The following is a 25,837-nucleotide window of genomic DNA, read 5'->3' as shown; positions in this document are numbered from 1 at the left end:
ACAGTTTCACGCATGCAGTCCATGAGTTTAGTAGCTATAAAGCGTCTGTCTGTCCAGAAAAATGCGGAAAATCAAATTTCCCTCGTCTCTGCCTGTCACATGCTGTTTGGCGTCTTTCATTTTACACTTGTGAGTATTCAAAACAATGAATTTACAGAGCTTAAAGAAGGTGGACATGCAGACTCGTGACATTACCTACTGGTAAAAATCCCTGTCTTGCAGCACAGTCTGTTACAGTGTGACTCTCAACACACACAAGAGAAGATAGCTTCATATTATGTGAGGATGACTGATTTAAATGTAGTAAAACAGCAAAACAGAGCAAAGTCAAGCCCCGAATGTTGCTTATGCTCATCAGTCTTTCCTTATGCTGTATGATTAACACCTGGATCAACATCAGTTTTCTTATGCTGCATTTAGAAACCTTTTACTAGCACAAAACTTGAGGAACTGTTTTCATATCTTTCAAAAACAGGTGAAAAACTTGGCAAAAAGAAAAAAAAATCCTGTGCAAAATTAATGAAAGGTAATAAGGAAAAGGTCTGAAAAATAGCCGGGGAGAGGAAGGGGATTATTAAATATTATCTAAAATAAAACATAAAAGGAAAAAAAGGAAAATATCCAGATAAATGTATTCATAATTCTCCTAATAATATATTTTAAATGATGTCACAGAAAAGAAGAGGAAAAAAGGTTTTTAGCACTTTCTTTTGGTAATTTTCTTGTTTTACTGTTCTTTTTAATTACTTTTCTTTTCTTTTTAGCTTATTTTCACTTAATTTTCTAGCAATTGTTAGTAATTTTTGGCACGTCTTGTTAAATTGGTAAACGCCCTCCCATATTTTTGTAAAGAAATAAAGCCAGTTTGCTCAGGTTTTAAACATTTAAGGTAAAATTTCTGCCCTCTAAGATCAAACCTCAGGCACTACTGATTCACATCTGACTCAGCTGAATTATGTATGCATAATGTAAAAGATGACAGAGGTTTTCTGTGTTTTTCATGCATTATGTTGGGGTATCAGTGCAGACACAGAGCGGCACACAACGCGGTCACATGCCTCTCACATCCTGACAGTCATCCCTCAGGGACCATCTTCTATGATGCTGTCACTTGGCATTTATTTTCGGTGGATGAATAGCCATCATTTATGAATGAGCTTCATTCATAGCTTCACAAAAATAAAAAAAGGGCAGAAAACCTGGACTTTACGCCTGTTTTCCTGCATTGTAAAAAGACACTTAAGTAAAAATTAGAAAGTATAACCAGGAAGATGTGCTTAAAGCATGGAAAGCAAAACTACCAGATAATCCTTCATTAAATAAATTAAAAATATATAACAAAATGAGGAACCCCCCCAAAAAAAAAAATTTAACTATTAAAAAAAATTAAATAATAAAACATAAATAGAAAAACACCCCAAACCTCAAAATTAAAACGACTCCAAAACTTAACCTCATTGGAAAAAAAGAAGAAAAAAAAAACAAACAAAAATCTAAATTAAAGAAAAAAACATCAAAAACATAAAAACACCCCAAAATTACCTACGAAAGAAGCAAATACAAAATTTTAAACAAAACTGAAAAAAGAAGAAGAAAGAAAAACGCATGCTTGTGTGTGCAGCAGCACTTGTGTTCATGCCACCCCGGCGTAAATCAGTAAAATAAAAAGTCACGTTTCTGCAGCAGCAGTGTGCAACTCTGCATCTTCCCAGCAGCACCTGGGCAGTGAAGAAAAGCTTTGCTCAAGGGCACCTTGGTGGAATCTGAAGCATTTAATGCCTCCACTTTCCTCTGTATTAGCCCACCCCGCCTCTCCTCTCACCTCCCCAGCCCCGCTGCTCCTAAAACCACCTCCCTACTCTGGGTTGCGTCGCACTCCCCCGTGTGTCACAGCACAAATCTGACGTGTTTTTCGCATTTCCTGCAGCAGCGAGAGACGGAGGCAGAGAGAGCGAGCAGCGTCGGGGGGAGGCAGCCAGAGGTATGTCCACGGGAAGTTAAGATCCAGCCTGAAAGCAGGCCGTGCACCGAGGAGCAGGAACCCCTCAGTACCTGCCCCTCCTCTCCGCCTCTGCTGCGGCTGTGGACGCTCCCAGCTCCGGCTCCGACATCCCCGGTGCACCGCGGCGGCTCCAGCAGTCAACCGGAGCCTCGGTGCAATGCAACACGGGCTCGTGCTTCCAGGGCTGCAGCTAACGAAGTCTGCTTAAGGTGAAAACATGCCAGACGGAGTCACATCTGGGGCCTTTTGCACGTTTTTACGCTAAATCGCGGCTGTTGCTTCATGGTTCTTCCGTGCACTTAACTAAGAAAGGCTCGTTTCTCCGGTGCTGCAGTTTATATTTTGGGGGGTTTGTAGCATTTTTCGGTGAGTGCAGACGTCTTTAAGGAAGCACAGGGAGCTAAATCAGACCAAAACATTTATCTAAAGGCTGCATACTTTGCGTTTTTTTCCGTCATATTCAGCTGGAAGGATTTACAGTATCTGCTGGAGGACCACCGGTTGAACGGAGACAAACCGTAACAGCACGAGGAGTTGATTGTTTTTGGAGTGTTTTTGGGAGAAAGGTGGTTTCATTGTAAACACTTAAAGTATCAAGCGTACCTCCACACCGCCATGGTGATCTTCAATGGGCAGCTGAAGATCAAGATCCGCGAGGCTCTGGACCTCAAACCGACGGCATGGTCCCTGCGTCACGCCGTCGGCCCCAAGACCCAGACCTTCCTCTTGGACACGTACATCGCCCTGAACGTGGACGACTCCCGCGTGGGCCAGACCTCCACCAAGCAGAAGACCAACAGCCCCGCGTGGAACGATGAGTTCACCACGGAGGTGCACGACGGCCGCAGGATCGAGCTGTCCGTCTTCCACGACGCGCCCATCGGCTACGACGACTTCGTGGCCAACTGCATCATCCAGTTCGAGGACATCCTGCACAACGGCAGCAAGCACTTCGAGGACTGGGTGAGACACATGAGACACATGAGACACCCCAATGCACACACAGCGGTGTGCCCTCACCTGGTTAAAGGTGCAGGCATTAGGGATGCATCAAATAACTATCCTCATGCCTATTTCTGCTGTCAAGTTAATCCTTTGAAACCCAAATTGGGTTGATTTCCCCCAAAATATTGGAGTATTAGAAAGTAGAAATTACCCCAAAATTATCAAGAAATTTATGAAAAGTAGCTTTAAGAAAATCACCTAAAATTTGGTTAAAAAAACAAAACAAAATAAAACATAAAAAACAAACAAAAAAGAAAGTAATAAAGAAACAATTTTGTAATATGAAATGAGCAACAAAAGAAAAAAGGGACCCAAAAATTAGCGAGAAATTAGTGGAAAAAAAATTAAACAGATGAACAAAACAAACAAAAAAAATAAGGAAATGGTCTGGATAAAAAAGTGTTTTAAAAATATAATGATTTTATAATATGCGATGAGCAACAAAGAAAAGGGACCCAAAAATTATCAAGAAACAGTAAAACTGGCTAGTCTGGTAAAAAAAATCATTCAAAATGATTTGTTCGTTCAGTTTTGCCCATCACTGATTTACAATCAGTTATTAAAAACTTGAGGTTTTTTAGGCCCCTTGAGGGTCTGGGGCCCCGGGGCAGGTTTATGTGATCCGGCATTGTCTCTGAGGAGCTTGAACCACTTAATGTTTGACACTTTAACTTGATTAACAATTACTCGCTCAGCAAAACTGCAGATGAATTTACTGTTTTACATCCAGCAGGGACTCGTGTTCTGTATGGAGACTCATTCCTGCTCGGGGAAAAAAAGACGAAAATGTTAAAAACGGTCAAAAGGAGCCATTATTAAGAGCTATTACATACATTGTTTTGACTGATTAAGACATAATTATATCTCCGTTGTGGTTATGTCTCATAAAAATGACTTAAAATCACATTATTTGTCTGACAGATCAAAACAGTTGAAATTAGTGCCTCATAATTATGCCTTTGTGAGGTGAAAATGCGTCTTTAAAGAGGCATTAATTCATTTCTGACCACTGAAAACACAACCCGACCGACCGATAATCGCCTCGTAAAACTGTTAAGGCCAACATGTGAGCAAACAGTCGTCTATTTACACATTCAGCAGACACGCGGCAACATTATGGTCCATGTGAAGTCCAGTATTCGCCCTCTCTACAGATGTTTTTGTCCTGTTAAACCAAAACAGTGAACTCAAGATATAGAAAACTCTCTGTCATGTTGGTCTGTGAGGTTTTTGAGTCTCTGATACACAGAAAATCTGCATTATTTAATTTTTTTTACAGGATTTCTGCAAAGCAAACATTGTTGTCCTGCAACAGTCTTGCACACACACACACACACACACACACACACAGACAGTATAGATCCTGTTACTTTTGTTGTGCTCTTGTTAGATGAACCAGTGACCCACAGCAGCGCTACAAAAGAGGACAGAGAGGGTGTGGTTTTACCCACATGCATACACACACGCACACACGCACACACACACACACACACACACACACACCCACACACACACACACATGCACACACAATGAAACACACACATGCACACACAGACACAGGAGAAGGAGCTGTTCATTGTTGTCTGAAGCTGCTGAAGCAGACGGATGTTTGAGTGTATTATTGATGAGGCCATCAGGTCCATTAGAGACTCAGAGAGAGAGATGGAGAAAGAGAGACAGAGAGATGAAAGAGAGGTGGATGATGAAACAGGAGGAGGACAGGATGGAGGAAAGAAAGTACCGCTCTGAGCGTTTTCCTCGCGGCGGAAATCTTCGGTACATCGGGAGACTGTCGGGGCTGAAGGAGCTGTGTGATTCTTCATGTGTTTTGACAGAAAAGATTCACTTATTGACTAAAGATTTTGGGACAAAAGTGACTCTTGGTTGATTTTGTGGTGGGTTTAACCCTTTGAAACTTTGAGCAAACGGCCTTGATTTCTTTCAAAAACAGGGGAAGAAGGCAATGAGCAACTTGAAATGAACCCCTTTTTCTTCTCTCTTTTGCAAAAAGAGAGAAGAAAAATGACCTGATGACCTGTAGAGGTGCTGAAAAATAAAAAGATGATGCAATCTAATTTTAAAACAGGATTATGATCATTATAAATACAGTTTTCTGGACATTTTCTCGCAGTTTGTGGGACTTTTCTCGCCACGTTGCTCATTGTCTTTTATCTTTGTTTTCAAAGAGGAAATCAAACCAATGTGTGCGGTGTTCAAAGGTTCGAATAGTTGTGAAAGGTGTCTGGTGCACAAGAAAAGTGATGTTGAGCCAGGTTTCACAGGGTTAATAGCATGTAGTACATGTTAAGTATTATATTGTTTTACGGTATTAGCACTCTATGACAAAGCCAAATGCTCCGCTAGTTTAAAAGTCCTAAAATTCTGGAAACGCCTTGAAGTAGAAACGTCCCTAAAATTCTAGAAAATCCTATAAAAATCTAAAAATCCTACAAAACATGTTGAAATCCTAGAAATGTCACAAAATCCTACAGCTGTCCTAAAATCATAGAAACATCTTAAAATTTGAGAAATGTTCCCAAATCCTAGAAATGTCCAAAAGTCTTACAGACCTCCTAAAATCCTAGAAATGTCCTAAAATCTTAGAAACACGTATGTAGCTGTGCGACTGGCTCGTCTCCTTCTGTCATTTTGCAGGGCGGTCGAGTTTCTCTGCTCTAACTGATTTGAAATCAAAGTCCTCAAAAAAGTGTCACTATAATTGGTTTTCATTCACTGGAGCAATAAGATCCGTCTCCTCAAAGCATTGAAACTTGTGTTTTTGGAGGAGCGTGTTTTGAGGCACACCTTCAGGCGCTCTGAGTCTGAGCATGTCTTGACTTCTGCTGTGTCATGCATTATGTCATCTCAGACAAAGAAAACGCGTGACTTCACCGTCAGGGAACGTAACAGTGTGTGTAGTTTCTCAGCGAGTAAAAATAATGTGAGTTCCTGAGAAAAGCCGGTTATGGTTTTCAGCTGCAGAGGTTTAAAAGTCTCCAAAATCTCAAACCAGTCTCACAAAGCCGTGCACAAATACTCTAAGTCTAGTTAAGGGAAGATTTTTGAAAAATGCCGGATGGACGAATAAAGCTGGATAAGTTGAGTTCAGGCTGGTGTAAAGAAACAAAACATGATTTACTCGGGCAGAGAAGGGGTGACAATACGAGCCGTGCACTGAAAAAAACCCAAATATTGCAGGATTTTATCCTCACTCCTGCAGCCAGTGACGGGCCAAAGCTGTACAAACTTGAAGACAGATTCAAAGAGAAATGTAAGCGTTATTTTTGTTGTCAGAGAGCCAGTAGAGCACCAAGCTGGAACTTGTAGGGATGCAAAAATGCGCTGAAATATTTTGACGTATTACAGTATCACTAACAGTTTTTCAAGCTGTTCAGAATACCGTTTTCTGGATTTATCAGTTACGATGACCTAAATGAATGGCTTGTGGTTCAGCAAACATTTTATCACTTGAAACCATTTTTAAAGATGGAAATATGTGTGAAGAGTCTCCCTTTTTTTGTTTTTATAAAAATAGCTAAAATTAAGGTGAGATTCTCTGTGCAGCTGCGTTTATTTCAGTACTGTAGATAAGTGAATGTAAACGAGGGGTCGACAGATTATCGGCCTGGGCGATATTTGGCATTTTGCTGATCATTCAGTCTGTTTTATTTTAATGATCTCCAATAAAATTAATTAATTAAAAAGTGCAAAGAAATTAGCATGGGAGGAACTTTTACCTCATGGAGCTTTTTTTACTAATTCATTTTAAATTTAAATTTGCCTGTTTCACTCAGTTTTGTTTAAACAAAGTTTTGTGTTGGAGTTTGTTATATTTCAGATTGTAAATATTGCCAAAATGACTTTTATTATTTTAAATCATAGAGGATTATTGGTCTCATTAACGAGTAATAATCTGTATCGGCATCAGCCCTGAAAACAAATATCAGTCGACCCCTAATGTATCATTATTTTCACATCACAGTTTACCTCGAAACTGGTGCGCCGCTGCATTCCTAGTTTTGACTGTCTTTTCTTACCTTTCTGAATGAATGAGATAAATTCGAGTTAACGCAGAAGAGCAACAGGAATCCAGAGAGAGAGAGCAGTGTTTGGAAGTTCAGTTTGGATCCCGTCTCTGGAGTCTCGCTTTCTTCCTTTCATCCTTTGACCTCGACTTTGCAAAATCTTTCTGGGTTGGTGGGACGTGGTCTTAAACGTCTCTGACTCAGTCTGCTCCAGAGTCAACAAATAAAACCGTTATTCTTTCCAAATATAAAGCTTATTCTACTTAGACGCAGGAGAGACGATCAATCTTCCGCTCAGTCGGTTCAGGATGTTGGCTTTCTCCAAAATTCATCTCTGCAGTGAGAATGTGATGTCGTGAAAGGAGCTGACGAAGTGCTCCTCTGATAATACAAGCTAAATGTTACCATTAGGTTGATGAAGAATCACTTGGCCTGAAACCAGATTGTAAAACAGAGCTCCTGAATACAAGGCCTGATTTATTTGTTATTTTTGGGCTCAAGCTACGTTGCAGATTCGGGTCTGGTGAGTTCCCATACAGAAGAATTTCATTTTTTTTATCCTTTAAAATATGAGAGACTTAAAGGAATATTTGGTCTTTTTTGGAAAACGTTGATCAATTTGTGAACAAAGTCATAAGAACAAGGACCACGAATCAGAATTGGTACATCTGTGATACTCAATTTACGGCCCGAATCTGCCCCCAACCATTTTCTAATAAACAATAAAGGTAAAAAGATTCACCCTGGGAATTGTTTTTGTACTTTCAGTTTATATAATGTGCCAAGGTGCATAAAACAGCATCAAAATAGAGCGTGTTTATTTTAGGAAAAAAGGAAAAGTTTTAGTCAACTATCCCCCACACCCCCCAACAGATGTCCTAATCCTAGCATTGTCCTAAAATCCTAGAAATGTGTTTAAATTCCTGCAAATGTCCTTAAATCTGTGATATATCCTAAAATCCCATACACATGCTAAAATCCTGGAAATGTCTTAAAAACTGAGAAACGTCATTCAATCTTAGAAAAATCCTAAAATCCTAGAAACCACCTATAATCCTAGAAATGTCCCCAAATCCTGGAAACATCCTGAAATCCTAAAAATGTCTTAAAATCAGAAATCTCCTAAAATGCTATAAACCTCCTTAAATCAAAGACATTAATTTATAAAATCCTAGAAATGTACAAATGTTGTAGAAATGTTTGAAATTCTTGGAAACTTCCATAGATCCTAGAAAAGTCATTAAATCCTAGAAAGGTCCAAAAATCCTAGAAACTTTCTTAAATCCTAGAAACTTTCTTAAATCTGAGAAACTTTCTTAAATCTGAGAAACTTTCTTAAATCTTAAACATGTACAGGGCCGCTGTGTATTTTTTTATTTATAAGAGACTGTCTGGAAATAATTAAAGAAACCCGACATGTCAGTCTGTCTGTGACAAAGAAACTCGTCTTCCAGGAACAGACTCAGACTTTACACTTAGTCAGCACACTGTGATTGTATCAGGTTTCGTTTTTTTATGTAGCACGAGTTCTCACTTTCTTGCTCCTTTAAAACACAACACAGTATCTGTGTCATCATGGAACATAAAAGCTGGTAATTAATCTATTAGTTGATTACATTACAGTTGTTTTGAGAGACGATAATTGGATTCGGCTTGAAAGGAACAAGAGCTCGATGTCCTAAAAATTGGATGTGCATCCGTCAATCCTGTGTGTCACGATGGCAGACAAATCAATTAGCTCGGTGCAGTGGGCAGATTCAGAGATAAAGCAAACAAACAGGAGTGTGTGAGCAGAAACTTTAACCCTGCGTTGTTCCTCAAAAAAACTAAAAAAAATTAAAGTCAAAATATCACCGTTCTCCTGCAAGTCTGTACACGGCCCGTCGACAATCAGCAGAAAATGATACCAGCCAAGCCGGTCACATTGTAAGTCAACCAGAGCACACCCACACACGCGCGCGCACACACACACACACACACACTCAATGGTAAATCCACATCCCAGAAATTTGAGCTCATTATTCACAAGCATAAGAAAAATACACTATGATAAAAAAAAAGATTGTACAAAAGGCTCCGAAAGTTGACTCGCTGAAAAAACATCATTTGCGCCCCGAACACACCGCATGCGTGAGCAGCGCGTGACGGCAACCTCGCCAAACTGCAGCATACTGCACGCTCGCAGTGTTCGCGGCGTTGTTGCTGTGACGCCTCTGCAGAGCTGCCTGCTGCTATGAGTCCTATATTTCCACATTACTCCACTACTTTATAAAGTTTTGCAGCTCCTGTACTGTCAACAACACGGTCCTACAAATATTTCACAATAAAATGCCTTGTGTCAGCAACGTGTTGTCAGAGGGCTTTTATTTTGAAATGGAAGTTTGAGTGCAACAGATAAAGTTGTTTCCTCTTCTTTGTGACAGATGAAGACATTGAAACTTTAATACAAGGTGGTAAAAAGTCAATTTAAAGACCAGAACACCATTTTCACTATCTTTTCTGCTGACAACCTCACAAGGCACGCAGAAAAAAAACGCGAATCACGGTATGTCTAGATGTGCCGCAGCTGAGATTCAGCAGACAGATTTTCTGATAGTCTGTTTTTTGCCCTGAAAATAACTAAGTGACCTAAATCTTTAAGTTTCAGTAATCCTGATGAACAGCTCATTGGTTTTGCGCAAAACTATCACGTAAACCCACCTAGTGGGGCCTTTCGCACACTTTACCCATCTTTTCACGCTGCTGTAGTACGTTGCATCATACTTGTGCACATTTTTGTTGTCTTTGTGGATGTTTTTGGGGGTTTCTCTCTTTGCAACAGGGAATTCTTTGACGGCTTTTTGCTTCTGACAAACCTGACCAAATTGAACTTTGCTGCAGGACTGAAATTCCTGAAAACAACATATTTTTTTATATTAATCTCAAGAAGACCCAAATAGAAATGTGTGTACCAAATTTTAACAAGTTTGAAAAAAAATCTCTGCTTGCAGTGGAGTTGGGGGCTTCACTTTTTGATGGCCGCTCGCATTTTTGCTTTACCCAGACTTTGAAGTTTTTGTCCTTGCACAAAAGCAGTAATTGTATGAAATTATGCACAATGGTGCGTCTCAGAACTTTAGTTTTAGTTGATTCAGTCATTGATACATATCAAATTGGCACCATTAAGGACCGTACCAGCAGTTTTGCATGTTTTAGCGCATAAATCATGTTTCCATCACACGTCATTTTGCAAACAATGCTTCTGTGTTCTCAGCAATTTGCATTTTTTCTTTCATTTCGGACAGGCTCAGTTTATATCAGTGAACACTGAATCCTACAAAAGTGCTTTTTTAGTTGATTTTGAATGACCCTGAGCTCTGTGATACTGTGAGCTTGTTTTATTATATTACCCAAAATCACACAGTTAAAACCAACCCAGCAGGTCAGGACTAACTCTGCTCCAGGGAGGCGAGGGATAAAATTAGACTTCAGCTGAGACAAGTCTTTGTTTTAGACTCTAACAGTGATAATTCAGGTAAACTGGGAATGTCAGGTGAACTGGAGCGAAGATACTGTAAATATAAAGCAGGATGAGAGTGTGTGTGTGTGTGTGTGTGTGTGTGTGTGTGTGTGTGTGTGTGTGTGTGTGTGTGTGTGTGTGTGTGTGTGTGTTTCAGTGTGCAATAATCTGACATCATAATAATTCCTCCTTTTGAAACGTGTCCCTTCTTCTCTGTCCGAGCATCACACTCAGATTGTCGTCTTTCGTTCTTTCCTGCTCTGATTGGTGGAGTGTGATGGGATCATTATAATTATATATTTAAAATCACTTTTAAGCAATATAAAGAAATATATGTGTTGTATATATGTTTATTATTAATAGTCATTATTATTTGCTGAGCTTGATGATGACAGCAGGTGGACTGATGTTGTACAAAAAGATAGAAAGAAAAGAAAATTATATTCATGATTATTATTATTTATGAAATTGGATTAAAGAAATATATGTTTTTATTATTAATATTTTCTGTTTATTTATTGTTTTATTTTAGCACTTTTTTAAAAGATTATTTTTGGGGCTTTTTGCATTTTTTTTAAAAGGACAGCTTAAGCATGAAAGAGGGAGAGAGAGGGGATGAAATACAGCAAAGAATCAAACCCACGGCTGAGCACATAGCATCTGTACATGGGGCGCTCGCTACACCAACTGAGCTACTGAGCGCCCCCAAATTTAGCACTTTTTATAAGGTAATTTACCGTTTTATTAAATTTATTTTTTTGTTTATTTTAGGTATATTTCTTTTAACTTTTTGCCAGTTTCTTGCTTATTGTTTGCTAATTTCTTATTATGTTGCTCGTTGCTTTGTTCCCATGTTTTTGACAGAAATCAAACCAATTGGCTCGAGTTTCAAAGAGTTAAGTGGTCTGCACACATGCACTCCACTACGAACACACATATTATCACACTCAGGTGTAAAGAGATACTCCACATAATGGATTTTTTGTCGTCGTTTCTGAGGCAAACAATACAGAATCATTGGCTGTTTTTCTCTCTGTCGTTCCCTCCTTAACGTCTTTCTGTTTGTCCTCCGTCTCTCTCCGTCCGTCTCTCAGCTGTCAGCGCTGGTAGTGTTGGGCTGTGACCTCTGCAGTGTTTGTAGAAGTTGTACCATCTTAACAATGTTTTTAATTCTCTGTGCCAAATGGATTCAGCCAGCAGTTGCCAAAAAATGTTCCGGTGATAAAACTTTCTGTCAGCACATTAAAAAAAGGAGTAAAATAATGAGAGTAAGGCTGTTACAGTTTGTGTAGTCGTACCGAACCACCAGTCGGCTGCATGCAAAACACATGAACCGAAATAATAATGACACAAGCTGAATTATTTTTGTTTGTGTGTAATTAGGGCTGGGTGATATGGAATAAAATCTTATCACAATATTTTTTTCATATCAGTCGATATCGATATATATCACGATACACATCAGATCACTATTTCTGTCAAGCTTAAAGGTTCCCTTTGACTCCTAAGTGAGTTATGAAGATATCATAAGGTTAATTTTAGTATAAATATTTATTTTCTGTCAGACATTGAACATGACAAATATACTGTAGAACAGGCTTCACCAACTGGAGGACTCTGTGAGACTTCTGTGTTATTAATCATTTTACTCTGGAATTAAAAACGTTTGAGTAGGCCCACTTCTCCTATAGCTGCCAACAGCCTGCCAACATTTCCAGTTAGAGAAAGGCTGAAAATAAGGTCATCTGCTTGTGGCCCCAGGCCCCCAAAACATTACATCTGCCCCTGGTAATAATAATGGGAGCTCAGCGCGACGGCTGGATGAGACACGAAGCGATGCGTCCTGGTGTTTCTAAATAATTCATCCAAAGTCTGATTAAACCTGAAACTAACATAAAGTAGTCTGTAGAAATCTAAAGAAGTCACTTTCCACCTCTGCAGATGTGGCTGTTTCAGCGCTGTGGCTGTCAAACACTCAGCTGTTCTGGAGTCAAAGTTGCTCAGTGATATCATTATCGTTTTATTGCCCAGACCTATGTGTAATGTTCAGTAAGTTAATTGTTAAATAGAAGTTGTTTGTTAAAGAAAGCAGCCTTCTGAGTTCTTTTGCAAAATCATATCGGTGCAAAATCAGTCCACAATCCACATAAAAATGATCTATTTCATCGCTCGCCATATCGGTAATCAGTGAGTTTTTACACTATAAAATTAGTAAAAAATCACCCATATCGGTTGAGGTCTGTAGTTAGCAACATGTGCTGAGGTTGGGGAGGATGGCGAGCACAAATAAAACAGCGAAGATGGAAGACCTGCTTTGGGGTTCAGCTGCAGAGAGTTGTATATTTGTTTTCAGAGCCTGTTTGCACCTGGTATTACTGAACATGTGTTTCAGTGATCTGGTTCGAGTGATCGGATCACAGTGTGTCTTGGTGGTTGTTTACACTTGTATTTATCGTTGTCCACTTGTGATCAGGCCACCCACGATGCATCAGGTGTAAACAGGCTTTTAATAGGAGGACGCTGTGTTGGTGTTGTTCCATTTTTGCTGATGACGCTGTTGTATACTGCCGTGTGGCAGCTCTTGCACAGACTGCTGAATACTTGCAAAATGCTTTTGTGGTTGTTCTGAATATACTGCATGAGCTGAAACTTGTTCTAAATGCAGATGAGACCAAACTTCTGTTGGTTACCAGCTCAAAGACTAGGTCACCTGTGGTGGTCACTGTGGACGGAAGAGGGAAAGGTTGTTAACTCTTACAAATGCCTGGGTTTGTGATTGATGGCTCAGGATGGGTATCTTTATCGGTACTGATGCACCTTGCACACTAAGTGGCCTAGAAAGTGTGGTATCGTGAATCGGCCACTACACTGTAGCCTTTGGATAAATGTTTATTATTGGCAAAGAATATTGCATCGCTTGCAGGCAGTACTTTGCTCTAGAGTTCACATCATTGTTCGGTGTAGTTTCCATTTTAGCTGTGTGCGCTCCTGAGAGCAGCTATAGTTTTAAATAAGTCGATATCTTTGGATTGTTCTAAACAAAAATACAGACCTGGAAATGATGGCTTTTTTTCCTCTGTGGTCGTGTCTTCTGGCTTTTGAGCAACCCAATCACTACCACTGAAAAGCACAAAAATGTTCATTTTTGTTGCTACTTTGGGTACTTTGCGGTTTCTTGGCGCGAATAAAGGTCACACAACTTTCAGAATGAAACACTCATTATCTGTTCTTTTTTTTATTTGAGCACAAAATTGGAAATTGTAAAAACAAGTCATGTTTTTCCATGATGGTTTTGGAAAGAAACATTGAAAAAAACATTTTTTTTGTTTGTTTTTTTTGGTTTCATTTTGAAAAATGAATGGATTTGAATCAAACCCGCCTCAGTCGTGAGTGTCAGCGCTCTCTCTGCCAGGTTCCTCGTCTCCAGCTGCGGCTGTAACCCTGTCAGTGTGGTGTTGCAACTGTGACAAAGTCAGATTGCCGTGTGGTTGCGCTGCGGTTTAAAGTGTCAACGATCACGATTCGGCTGCCTGGAGCTGACGGCGGAGAGCGGAGGGAAAAGCTCTGACTGACGAGTGTGACGCGCCACATGTTAATCAGGGGCCTCCCCCGTCACTGTGGCACTGACTGTACTGTACGAGTCCAGTCATCTGAGGAATGCGGAGCGCTCCACCGTCTCATTAACCGTTTCTTCTTGTGCAAAGACGTTTATGCAGCAGAAAGGTCAAAACACAAGCGCAGCTTTTTGCTCTGATTCTGAGGCTTGTAGTAGTTCCCTGATGCCATTCAGTAGAGCTGAATGTTTAATGGTGCTTAATACTGTTTACACCTAGATAGCTGTTTTTTTCTGTGTGTAGCTGCAATGTATTCTCCACAATGTGCAGGACGTCTTTAACCCTTAAGGACTGTTTGACACACTTTATGTGCTTTTTGTTCTTCGGTTTTTAATAATTTTGGCTGTGTTCATGCATTTGGCATACATTTTGAGGAGTAGTTACATTCAGACTGTTAAGTGCAAAAATGCTCCATTGAAACCCATTCAAACTGACATTTTTGATCCCACAGCCCATCAAAGCAGAAAAACATGATTTCTGGGTGTCACTCTGGGCTTTTGCCCTGAAATTATGTTATTTTTACTATTTTCCGCCATGACATCTTTTTTTTTTTTTTTTTTTAAACTGTATTTGGCATATGGAGAAAATACATGCTATTTCGACGAGGTCACAATCAGTCTGTGCTGCTAATCATTGACATATCCCAGACTGTGATCATCAAAAAAACAAAAACAAAAAAACTTAGCATGTAGTATTTTGAAAATCTTTTTTTTTTTTTTCATCTATAAACATAGTAAAACAAGGCATTTTAAATGGTTAAAATCCAGAAAATTAGTGGTTATTTGATATTTATGATGAGGACTGATGTTTGTTAAAAAATAATATTAATAATATTATTAATTTAAAAAATAATATTATTTATTTATCTTGGTATAAATTTCATTAAGGTTTGGATTTGTCCGCTGCTACAATCTTTTCAGTTTTTCACTTTATTTCTAAAGGACAAATTAATAAATACACATGCTAGAAAAATGCCAGAATTGGCAAAGAGGCTGTTTTTCATCTTATTCCTAAAATGCTTTTTATAAATAAAGTTGTCTAGAAGGTCTGAGACGACACTAAATATAGTGACAAAGTTTCTCAAGTATTATCACGTTAGATGTTTCTGTGAGAATTTAATTCGAGTAGCCATATTTGGAAATTACTTCCTATAGTATTTTATGTGTCAACTTACTTCAGCTCGTCTTTGCTGCTTTATAAAGAAATGAAGAGCTTATGAGTATTATTTTGCCTGCAGTTCATTTAGTTTAACCAAAAGTTTTAACACATTTTTTGCGTGAGTAAAAGATGAGAAATGAGTTCAGCGCCCTGCGCTGACTCTGGACTGGTTGGTGGTTTGTTGTCTTGCTTAAAGGCACTTCAGCGTTTTCATTTGTTTTGCAGAGCGTCCGTAAACTCTCTTACACGCAGAATAGAGGAAGCGCTCCGGCCTGCTCTCTTCTTGACCCTGTTTCCCTGCGGGCTGTCGTAGAGGGGTGTCCTCTCTCCGGCCCGAAGGAAACGGGGGCAGGGCCGTGTGTGTATTTGTGTGTGTTTGAGTCTAATATTAGAGGCAGTGTGTTTGAGTCACACGGTAGGCCCTACTTCCTGTTTTCACTGTCCGAGTTTACTTCCCAGAGAAGGAAGGGAAGAGGGAGAGAGGGATGGCTCCCCAGGTGCTCCCCTGCAGCTTCTGCTGTCGTCAAATTATCTGCCGTCCCGTCCGTGTTCAGTTTGTCACTTTTAGTGCAAAACGGTGGCGCGTAGTCGCACAGATATGTCAGGAATGCAGGACGAAGAAATAAGCTGCCGGTGACGAAAGCTTCTCTGCTTCTCCCGCTGCTCCTGTCAGCACCACTCAGCTCAAACTCAACTCACAGCAACAGAAACGCTGTTTTCTCTGTGCTATTCCTCTATCACAGACGCAAATCTGTAGGGTACAAGTTTTGTTTTGCCTTTTTTCTAACAGAGATTCCTGTTTTTTGGGTTTTTTTTTTTTTTGCTTTGTTTCTCTTTATTTCCTGTCTTTTTCTGTGCTGATCACGTCTCTGTTTTTGTGCTCTGTTGCTGGAAATGCAGTGGTGTCAGACTGCATGTCGCAAGTCACGTAAAGAAGACGTGTTGTTATTGTTTGTTGACGTTTAAAACTATGCTCATGCAGTATATCATTATATCAGTACTCTGAGACTAGATATCATCGTAGCTTTTGGACAGGACAGCAAGTACTTACTTCCAACTTGTAAAACTAATAAATACACAATAGAAACCCCCAAAATATTAAAGTAATATTCTCAAATTACAAATTCTCTCATCGGTTTTCCTTATGAAACAAACAAATGTACACCTTTTAAATTCAACTTTTTCTTGTTCACTGAAGACTGATGATAAAAACATAAAAACAAAAGAAAACTCACCCAAACCGTTTTTGGACACTCTTGTCACTAATCTAGTTAGTAAATCAACTTTTCCAGCAACCAGCAGCTCCGGTTTGGTCAAAATAAATCCTAAATTCAGTTAGATGGAAGTTATTCCCCAAACTCTCTTTGCCTGCTGTCTGCCGGCTGTTTACAGTCCTGTAACTTCTCCTTCCACCACTAGATGTCTCTGTCTCTCTCAGCTCAGCTGCCTGTTCCACCAGTAGAGACCAGAGACTGAGCTCTGGTGGTGCATGCTGTGCACTACATACAATAAGTTTAAAAGAAAGAGGAGCGCTTGTATTTATGACGGTATTGAAAAACGTACCTTCAGGATTTCTAAATACTCGCAGCACTTTGATACCAACTAAACCTACATAGTAACCACAAAAACATAAAGTGATGTCATCTTATATCCACAGTATTGATGATTACTTTTAAAAAATATTTTTTGGTGAAATATATTGTGAAATATGTTTTTCTCCACATTGCCGTAGACTGTGTAAATGCACAAACTTCCAAAAATGTTGCTTTTGTTACTAATAAAATAATTAAACATGATTTGTGTTTAAACACATATAGTGGTCATGATTGTTCAAAAAAGTAGATCATGAGAAAGAAAGAAAAATGCTCCAATCTTGTAATTTTAAGAAATCCCCTTTAAATTTTCAGCGTCTGCACCAAAAGCCAAACTTGCTCCTCGAACATTTCTGATCTCTCCGGCAGATTCCACCGAAGTCTGTCGACCGTCTTGAAATATCTCGCTCACCAACAATAAAAGACGACGCTAAAGATTTCCTGCGATATTTCCTCAGCGAAGGACAGAAAGGAGAAATCAGCACATTTGAGGCGCTGACACGCAGCGCGGAGGAATAAATACTGCGGAGCTTATGTAACGGGTCTGATGGAGTTTATAAATCACAGTTTGAAGCGTAGAGGTCAAGCGTCTGAGGAATGTCTGTAACATAAATCACCGGTGAGCTCCGCACGGCAGAATTAAACTTAGCAAGAGACGTCTCCATTTCCTCACAAACAGGATGAGAGGCGAGAAAACACCCCGTCATTACACACACACACACACACATACACACACAATGTGTACGTTTGTTACACACCGAGAGCGGCACACACACCAGATGAACACCCTTTTATGATGATTGCTAATGGATTGATGTAAATCAGTTGGACGGTGCTGCTTTAAGAGGTTCCCCTTAAAAAGCTCTCAGCCACATCATCTTTTTTAACTCCGGTTTGAAGTTTAATGTCTTTGATGCAGCATTTCTTCACTACTGTTTTACACAAACACAGGTTTATCATTTATCATCATTTTTGGTAAAATTATCGATCCATTAATCATTATTTGTTAAAAAAACAACAACTTTAAAAATGCATTGACGCAGTAAAATGATTAATAGCACAGAAGTTTGGCAGAAGCCCTGCAGTCAGGAGAGGTTTCTATTATCAGCACAATGTGCTTAAATTTACCTGAAGTTTGTTTAAGGTAGAGCTTTTCATTTTTATATAATGCTGGAAAGTTTAATAAATAATAATAATAAATATGTTTATTACACTCCAACACACCGTGGTCACATGAAACTGTGTCAGTGAACCATGAGGGCAAAAAACAAACCACAACAAAAGCATTAATCGTGATCAAAGAAAAATCTTCATTTAATTGTGATATTGATTTAAGGTATGAGGCTCGGACCTTTGCTGGGAGGAAATTTTAGTAACTGGACCTCTTTGAATTTTAGTAGAATAATTCTGTTCTTCAGTATATTTGTCATGTTCAACGTCTGACAGAAAATAAATATTTAAACCAAAATTAACCTTATGAGTCAAAGGGAACCTTTAATCTTGACAGAAATAGTGATTTCATGTATATTGTGATATATATATGGATATCAACTGATATGAAAAAAAGTACTTTGCGTTGATGGTCGATTAAAACCACAAATATAAAGACATTTTAAGTTGCCCTTAAAACAAGAAGATGCCCTTAAAGCTGCTGAAATTGCTGGATTTTCTCCCTGTTTTTTTTGGTACAATTTTCTAATAATTTCTTTTGTCACCTTTTACTAATTTCGTGCAATTTGTGTGAGATTTCTTACCAAAGTGCCTCTTTTCCCCCCATGCTGTTGACAGAAATCAAACCAACCTGCTCAGGTTTCAAACAGTTTCTTTCTTCTGCATTTTAAATGCACTGAAAAGCATCATGTTTCATGCCTCTATCTGCTGGTGGGCCATTGTGATCAGAGGATGCACAATATGATGTTAATTTCAACACATAAGAGACTAATGATCACTAAAATTAGGTGGAGAAAAAAGTGAATATATCAAGATCATTTATTGACCAAATGACGTGCTTTATATATATTATCATATTGGATATTAGCAAAAAATCTAATATTGTACCACAGTTTAAAAAACAAACTGCATATTCATTTTTGTGGTGATGTGAGCATATAGTGTCACTAAGTGATTTGCACTGAAGATTCAAGACAACTGGGTGTTCTCCCCTCGGTGTGCGCCTCTCAGTGTTTATCCGTCCTGAGTGTCTGTAGCTGTAGGTCTCTTTGAGGATCCATGCAGCCACATGACTGCAGCTTGACTAAGACTCATGTGATACTGTAAAAGCTTTGGGACAGCTCTCGCGCTCTGTGTGTGTGTGTGTGTGTGTGTGTGTGTGTGTGTGTGTGTGTGTGTGTGTGTGTGTGTGTGTGTGTGTGTGTGTGTGTGTGTGTGTGTGTGTGTGTGTGTGTGTGAGGAATGCGTCTCAGTGTGATTCGGTTAAGATGAAGCTCATGAAGCTGCAGTTGACAACATGTGACGTTAATGATTGAATCTCTGAGTAAATCTCAGTCAGAGACGTAAAAGCGTATTTTAAAAAAAAAGAAAAAGTCCTTGAATCTGCCGACAAAATATAGTCCGCGTCCTTTCCCGGGGCACCTGATGACCTTGTTGCTATGGATACTATCCAAACAACAACATACAGCATCAAGAACACAAACAAACAGATCATTCAAACTACCTTGACTGGAGGCAGGTCACCTGTCTCTCCAAAGTCCCCTCTTTGCATTATGGATCCATGATAGTCCAATTTTCACATTTTCAACCACATAACAACCCAAGCAGGGCTGTTTCATTTGCTTCTGTCCTTTTAAGACCCAACAGATTTTCCTTGAAGGCTCCTTGTGGAGCTCTTAGAGTGATAATCTTTGTCTGTGTGGTCACCCGTCACAGGCTGACCTTTGCAGCAGGACAGGTAGCTAAAGAAGCAGCCGCCGTTTCACCGCCAAGTCTTTTGTCTGTTTTCCACGGCGGAGAACTGTGTTTATAGGCTGAACTCCTTATCTGCCATCACTGCTCTCTAAGTTTTGTCATCTCCTCAATGCTGGCGACAGCTGGGGCCCGAGTCATTCTGTGTTTTTGGGTTGTCTGTTTGTCTTTCTGTCCAATTCTTGTCAGAATACCACAGTAACGTCTTGAGAGAGACGACAGCGTTTTTTTCATTTTTTTTTCTAAAGGTGTGTCCGTTTGTATCATTTTGTGTCCCTTCTCTAATCCCTGGCACACACTAAAAGATTTTTAAAGTAATAATAATGAGAATAATAAAAATAAACTTCATTTGTACAAGAAATGCAGCCGACCTGCTTTACAAGAAAGAAATTACATGCAGCAAGTGCTTCACGTCGAAAGACATCAGCAGACGTAATAAAACCTGCATGTCAAAATAAAATAAGATCAGAACAGAAAATACATAGAACGCATCTTCAAATGGATAAAACTCACCTTATAATCGTAGTGAAAGTAAGATAAAAATAAAGATTATAAATCTTGAAAGACCAACACAGCACATCACAAACTAACTGATTCTATCCACCGAACATCAGAGTCTCGACTCTCAAAACTCGAATCTTGTGCGGTCAAATGCGACTTTAGAGTAAACAGTTTCTGTGCAAATCCTCGTCAGTTCGATTGTGGTAATTTTACCATAACATTTCTACCTCGTCGTCTCAGGGCGGCGTGCAGTAAAAACTGATGATGAGCGGCAGCAATACTGTTTTATTTTAGAGTTTCTAACTTATTTTTAACATAGTTTGTTCTTTTTAAACTGCACTGTAGCTTTCTTTCATTTAAATGTTTATTACTAAGTTTCTTGTTTGTTTTTTGTCTGTTTTGTCTTTTTTTTCAGCACTCAGAGCGTGCACTGAAGCAGTTCCTATGTACCTGTACTGCCTGTGCACGTACAAATAGCAAATAAAGTTCTTGAATCTTGAATCTTACGGGACACGTGTTTGTGTTTACCACAAATCAACCACTTGTTCCTCCGTGTCCGAGGTCCGTCTCACTTTATGCTTCGTGTTTCCGTCCTTCAGTCAGCCTGCTTCAGATCCAGAGTGCGTGCTCGGCTTGTTCCTCGCACACAACAGGACGTCTGATTGTACAATGTTGAATATTTAATATTTACGATCCATCTCCAAAAATAAAAAACCTGTTTGTGGCGGCAGATGTTCTAATGGCGGTGGGCCGCCGCCACAAATGAATGAACATTTTGGGTGAATGGTGTCTGCAGTGTGAAGCGCTTTGAGGGGTCGCTAAGACCATTTAAGATTTAACCAGCTTTTGTCAAAATGTTAATGTGTCAGTGAGGATTTGTCACGTGGTGTGTTCAAGACTAAATCTTCCAGAAGAGCTGATTGTCGGGCAATACTTCAGGTGTGTTTTGAGTCGGTGCTGGTGGAAGACAATATGATACACTGTGTGTGTGTGTGTGTGTGTGTGTGTATGTTTATGATCCTTTTAAATGGAGGTGGAAAGCCAAGTTATGGTGTAAATGTTAACACTAATGCATCTTTATGCTTTAATGTAATCTTATACTGTATGTGAGCTTGTGTGTGTGTGTGCGTGCGTGTGTGTGTGTGTGTGTGTGTGTGTGTGTGTGTCCATACTGTAGTGGAAGCAGATGGGTGTGTGGGCGGTCTCTTCCACTCTCCCGCTCTCATGCAGAGAGTGGGAGAGCAGTAAAGACGAGTGTAATGGGAATATTACAGAGGGGATAAACGTATAGGGCGCAGTGGACCCTCTCGTCGTTTTTCCTGCTCTGTTCTTACAGATTCTCAGTTCTGCAGTAACTGATGTGAAAGTGAGAATATTCACTTTGGAAAATCTGCCTTTTGTTATTTGTATAGTTTGCTGCCATCAGACATTTTGTATAAAGAAGCTTGATGCATGTTAAACATGTGGCGTGAGGACGTGGTCACCTGTCTCCTCCAGACTGTCCACTTTCTTTTTTTATTGTGTGCTTGTGAGTGTCCCTCTTTTTTATCATTCTGTGTCCTCGCTACATTTGTTTTTTTTTTTTTTGTGGGTCTATTAACGCAGTGCAGGCAGTTCGTTCAAATGTAACATCAAGTGAAAAGAAATTAGTTTTTGGTGAGAAACTTGAGTTGTTTGAGTGGGAAATTAGTTTTATTCCAGCAAAAGGAATTTGAAACCTGCTTACCGTCGTATCGTGAGCTCTAATCATCCTTTAAACATAATTAAAACTACTGATGACGAGGTTTTACAAAGAAAATATTTAAATTAAAATAAGATAATGTATTTCCTAATCACTGAAAGTGACAGTAAAACCTCTTCTTCCTTAAAAACATATTTTTGCCTCGTCTTTCCACCAGATAATAGAATATTATTGATAGTAGTATTGATAACGACTTAGATCGTTAAGGAGTCTTGATAATGGTATCAATATCATTAAAAATAAACAATCCTCATCTGTAACACAACTTTATAGACTTTTTGCATATTTCTGTCTGAGTTTTTATGCATCTGGCCTCAGTGTGTCTCCACGGATATCTTTAACCGTCTTCTCCCTCGTTTCTCTCTCTTTTTCTCCTCCTCCTCCTCCTCCTCCTCCTGTTAATGTCTCTCTTCCATCTCTGCTTCTCTGCTGTGATCTTTATCTCCTTCTGTGTGAAACCACAAGGAAGCGCTAACTGTCGCTCTTTGCACAGATGCATATTTGAACCTGAATAACGCAGCACGCACGCACGCACACACACACACACACACACACACACACACACACACACACACACACACACACACACACAGATGCCAGCCCCAGAGGCGGGTTCATACTGAGGATCAATCAATCAATCAGTCAGTCAGACTTTTTTGCATAGCAGTTTTCATACCAACAAACTGTAACACAAAGTGTGTGTGACAAAACACACACACACACACAAAATCACAACACAAAACCCCAAAATAAAAACAGGACTCATTAAATGAGAGAGAAACCAAAGAGTGCAGCTTCAAGTCTTCCTGCAGAAGATGACACATATATGGATATATATATATGGATATGGACACATATATGGACACATACATGGAGCTGCATACGTAAAGGCTCTTTGGCCAAACTCCTTACAAACCCTTTAGACAACAAGAGCAACTTCTGTGAACAGACAGCAGAGCCATTTTCTTTTTTTTTGCTTAACGCACACACAAAAACATGCTGGAAGTAGCCCAAAAAGAGATTTATAAATAAGAGAATGCCAATAAAAAAAGTCGATGCACTTTGAAAGACAACCACCGAGCGTACAGGGTACAGTGATGAGTTAGGGGCTGCAATTAGTAATGTAGTAATATGTTGCTGAATTGGCTAATTTACACTAACAGAGTGCACGAAGACGGAAATTAAAAATAATGTCAGAAAAAGTTGATTTTGAGTCCTAAAGGTGAAGAATACGTGATATTAAGTTCTAACAGCGAACAAAATAACCTCTTTACTGCACGACTGAGCGAGGGCTCAGTGGCGCATATGAGGCAGAGCAACTGTGTGTGCGTGCGTGCGTGCGTGCGTGCGTGCGTGCGTGCGTGCGTGCGTGCGTGCGTGTGTGTCTGTCTTCATAGCTGGCCTGTTCACAATGCTGCAGCATCACTTATTCAACAGGGACAAATTAGGCATAGACAGACACGGCTAAACAGGAGGACAGGCATGAGTACAGCAGGCCGTGTGTGTGTGTGTGTGTGTGTGTGTGTGTGTGTGTGTGTGTGTGTGTGTGTGTGTGTGTGTGTGTGTGTGTGTGTGTGTGTGTGTGTGTGTGTGTGTGTGTGTGTGTGTGTGTGTGTGTGTGTTTGGGGGCTGCTCTGGTCTGTTTGAAGTAAATCAGTGCATTAGCAGCAGGAGTGAGTCCAGCTGTATAAAGTTTGTGTCAACAAAAGCAAAATGAGAATTGAACACAACACAGTGCAAGTTATAATATGGGGATTAAAAGCTGCTGGGCGCTGTGGGGTTAAATCAAAATCCACCGTGCTGTTTGCTCTTTGTGAGGTACAGTTTCTCTCTCTGCATGCATATGGACTGTGCTGCTGTTCTTCTATTCTTGTGTGACTTTAAGAGCTCCAGAGTGAGGACGTTTTTGGACAGCGAGGACAGTTTGTCCTGTTCTCACTTTAGCAAATGCTGTTAAACCCTTTTATGTATGAGCATGCTGGCTTGTTTTCTTCCAAAAATATGAGAAGAAGGCAAAAAATAGTCTCAAAAATACAGACAAATTAGTAAAAAGTTACCAGAAAATTAACTGAAAATAAGCAAGAAAATTAACTGAAAATAAGCAAAAAATAAAAAAAAAACAAATTAAATGATCTTAGCAAAGTGATCAAAAAAAAAATTTCATCACATTATTTTAAATATATAATTAAGAGGATTATAAACATAGTTCTCTTTACAGGCTTTTATAATATCTAATAATATTTTCAGATCAACTCCTTGTCAGATGTGGGACATTTCTTACCAAGTTATCGTTTGCTTAACCTTTTTTGAGTGCATTTAAAAGAAATCAAACCTGTTTTCTCAGGTTTCAGAGGTTTAAATGCTATTGAAAGGCATCCAGATGCAGAAAACTGATGCCGCAAGTAAGCAAAAAAAAAAAGTAAAATAAAACACACAAAAAGATAAAATGACCTCAGGAAAATGTCGTTTTTTTGTCAGATGTTGACATTGAATGTCAGCATATCAGATTTGTAATTTTCTTTACTTCTTTTCCTGAAAATCTTGATCAAATTGATCATTTTGCCTATTTTACACAGACAGTTAGGCAAGAAAAGTCATTTTTGGTGGCTTCAGTGAAAGGCTGATATTGCATGAGAGCTAGCATCAAACAAACTTTAAATGATGCTCGGCCTTTAGAGGGGCTCTTTGTTAGAGAGGCTGAGAGCCCTCGCAAGTATAGCAGTACAGACGTGTGTGTGTGTCCGTGAAGGGTCTGCAGTGTGTCAGTCCACAGAGGCCGTGTGCTCTCTGTCACTGAGGACAGATAAAACACAATGTCCTCACTGTTCTCGCTGTCTCTTTGTCTCTGTGGGTCTCTCACTCGTTCTCACTGTGATTTTTCTCTCTCTGAATTTCGATTATTTTCCTCCCATGACTGCATCCACGCAACTGCTGCTATTAAAATGTGTGTTTATTTGTTAAAGCATCTTTTTACAGATTTCATACGTTTCTGTGTTCACACCAAAAGGCCAAAACATGCATGAAACATCGTCCTTTTCATCTTCTGTGATCAAGTAAAATCAGTAAAATCTTTAGATTTATTCTAAAACATACTGGGTCAGTGTGAAACAGGAGCGATGTGACTACGTCTTTGGTTCTGGTTAATCCTTTTAAACCTGGACAGTTTTTTTTGCTGCGTTCAGACGCCTTTCACAAGCTATTTAACCCTGATTTAAAAAAAAAAAAAAGGGGAAAAAGCCAAGAAATGTCCCAGAAATTTGAAGAAGAAATAAGTAGAATGTGAAAAAACAACAACCTAAATTTGGAAAATAAAGTAAAAGTTGAAGTAAAAGTTTAAAATTGTGAAAAATCTTCAAAATAAATGAGGTTTTAATGACTATAATTTTGATTTCTTTTCTTATTAATTTCTTATTTTTTAGGTAATTTTCTTGTAATTTTTTTTTTTTTTTTTTTTTACTAATTTTATGGTCTTGTCTTGTTAATTTGCTCATCGCTTTCTCGTCTTGCTTTTTAAATAAATCGGACCAATTTGCCGAGGCTTTAAAGGGTTAAAGGCCAGGCAGCTGAATTCTGGAGTCACTTGATATATTTTTGATTCAGACAAGAAAAGAGGCTGCTGTAGGTTTAGGTGTGGTGACATGAAGGCGTGTAAAATTGTCTCTGTGTCTTTAAAAGAAGAAATATTTATTTTAGTAAACGAGAGGTTGGAAGGATTTTAACAGATTTTGTGTTTTGTAGTTCGATGAATTAGACCAGGATGGATTATTTGTTGTTTAT

At 39.2% G+C, this 25,837-nt stretch overlaps 1 protein-coding gene across 1 annotated transcript in view; it reads left to right on the top strand.

The window, feature by feature from the left end:
* The first annotated feature begins 1,643 nt into the window (after nucleotides 1–1,643).
* The window catches only part of LOC121965456 (protein kinase C epsilon type-like), a 78,702-nt gene continuing 54,508 nt past the window's right edge, over nucleotides 1,644–25,837 (top strand). The window contains exon 1 of the mRNA XM_088086142.1: nucleotides 1,644–2,965. Within this exon, the coding sequence (XP_087942268.1) occupies nucleotides 2,618–2,965 (348 nt within the window). The 5' untranslated portion in view covers nucleotides 1,644–2,617. The remainder of the gene's footprint in view (nucleotides 2,966–25,837) is intronic.

Source organism: Plectropomus leopardus, chromosome 13, assembly GCF_026936395.1.
Source record: "Plectropomus leopardus strain MGB_pleo_1.0 chromosome 13, ASM2693639v1, whole genome shotgun sequence".
Classification (NCBI taxonomy): Eukaryota; Metazoa; Chordata; class Actinopteri; order Perciformes; family Serranidae; genus Plectropomus; species Plectropomus leopardus.
The sequence above is the reverse complement of the archived record's forward strand: the minus strand, read 5'-3'. Positions and strand labels throughout refer to the sequence as shown.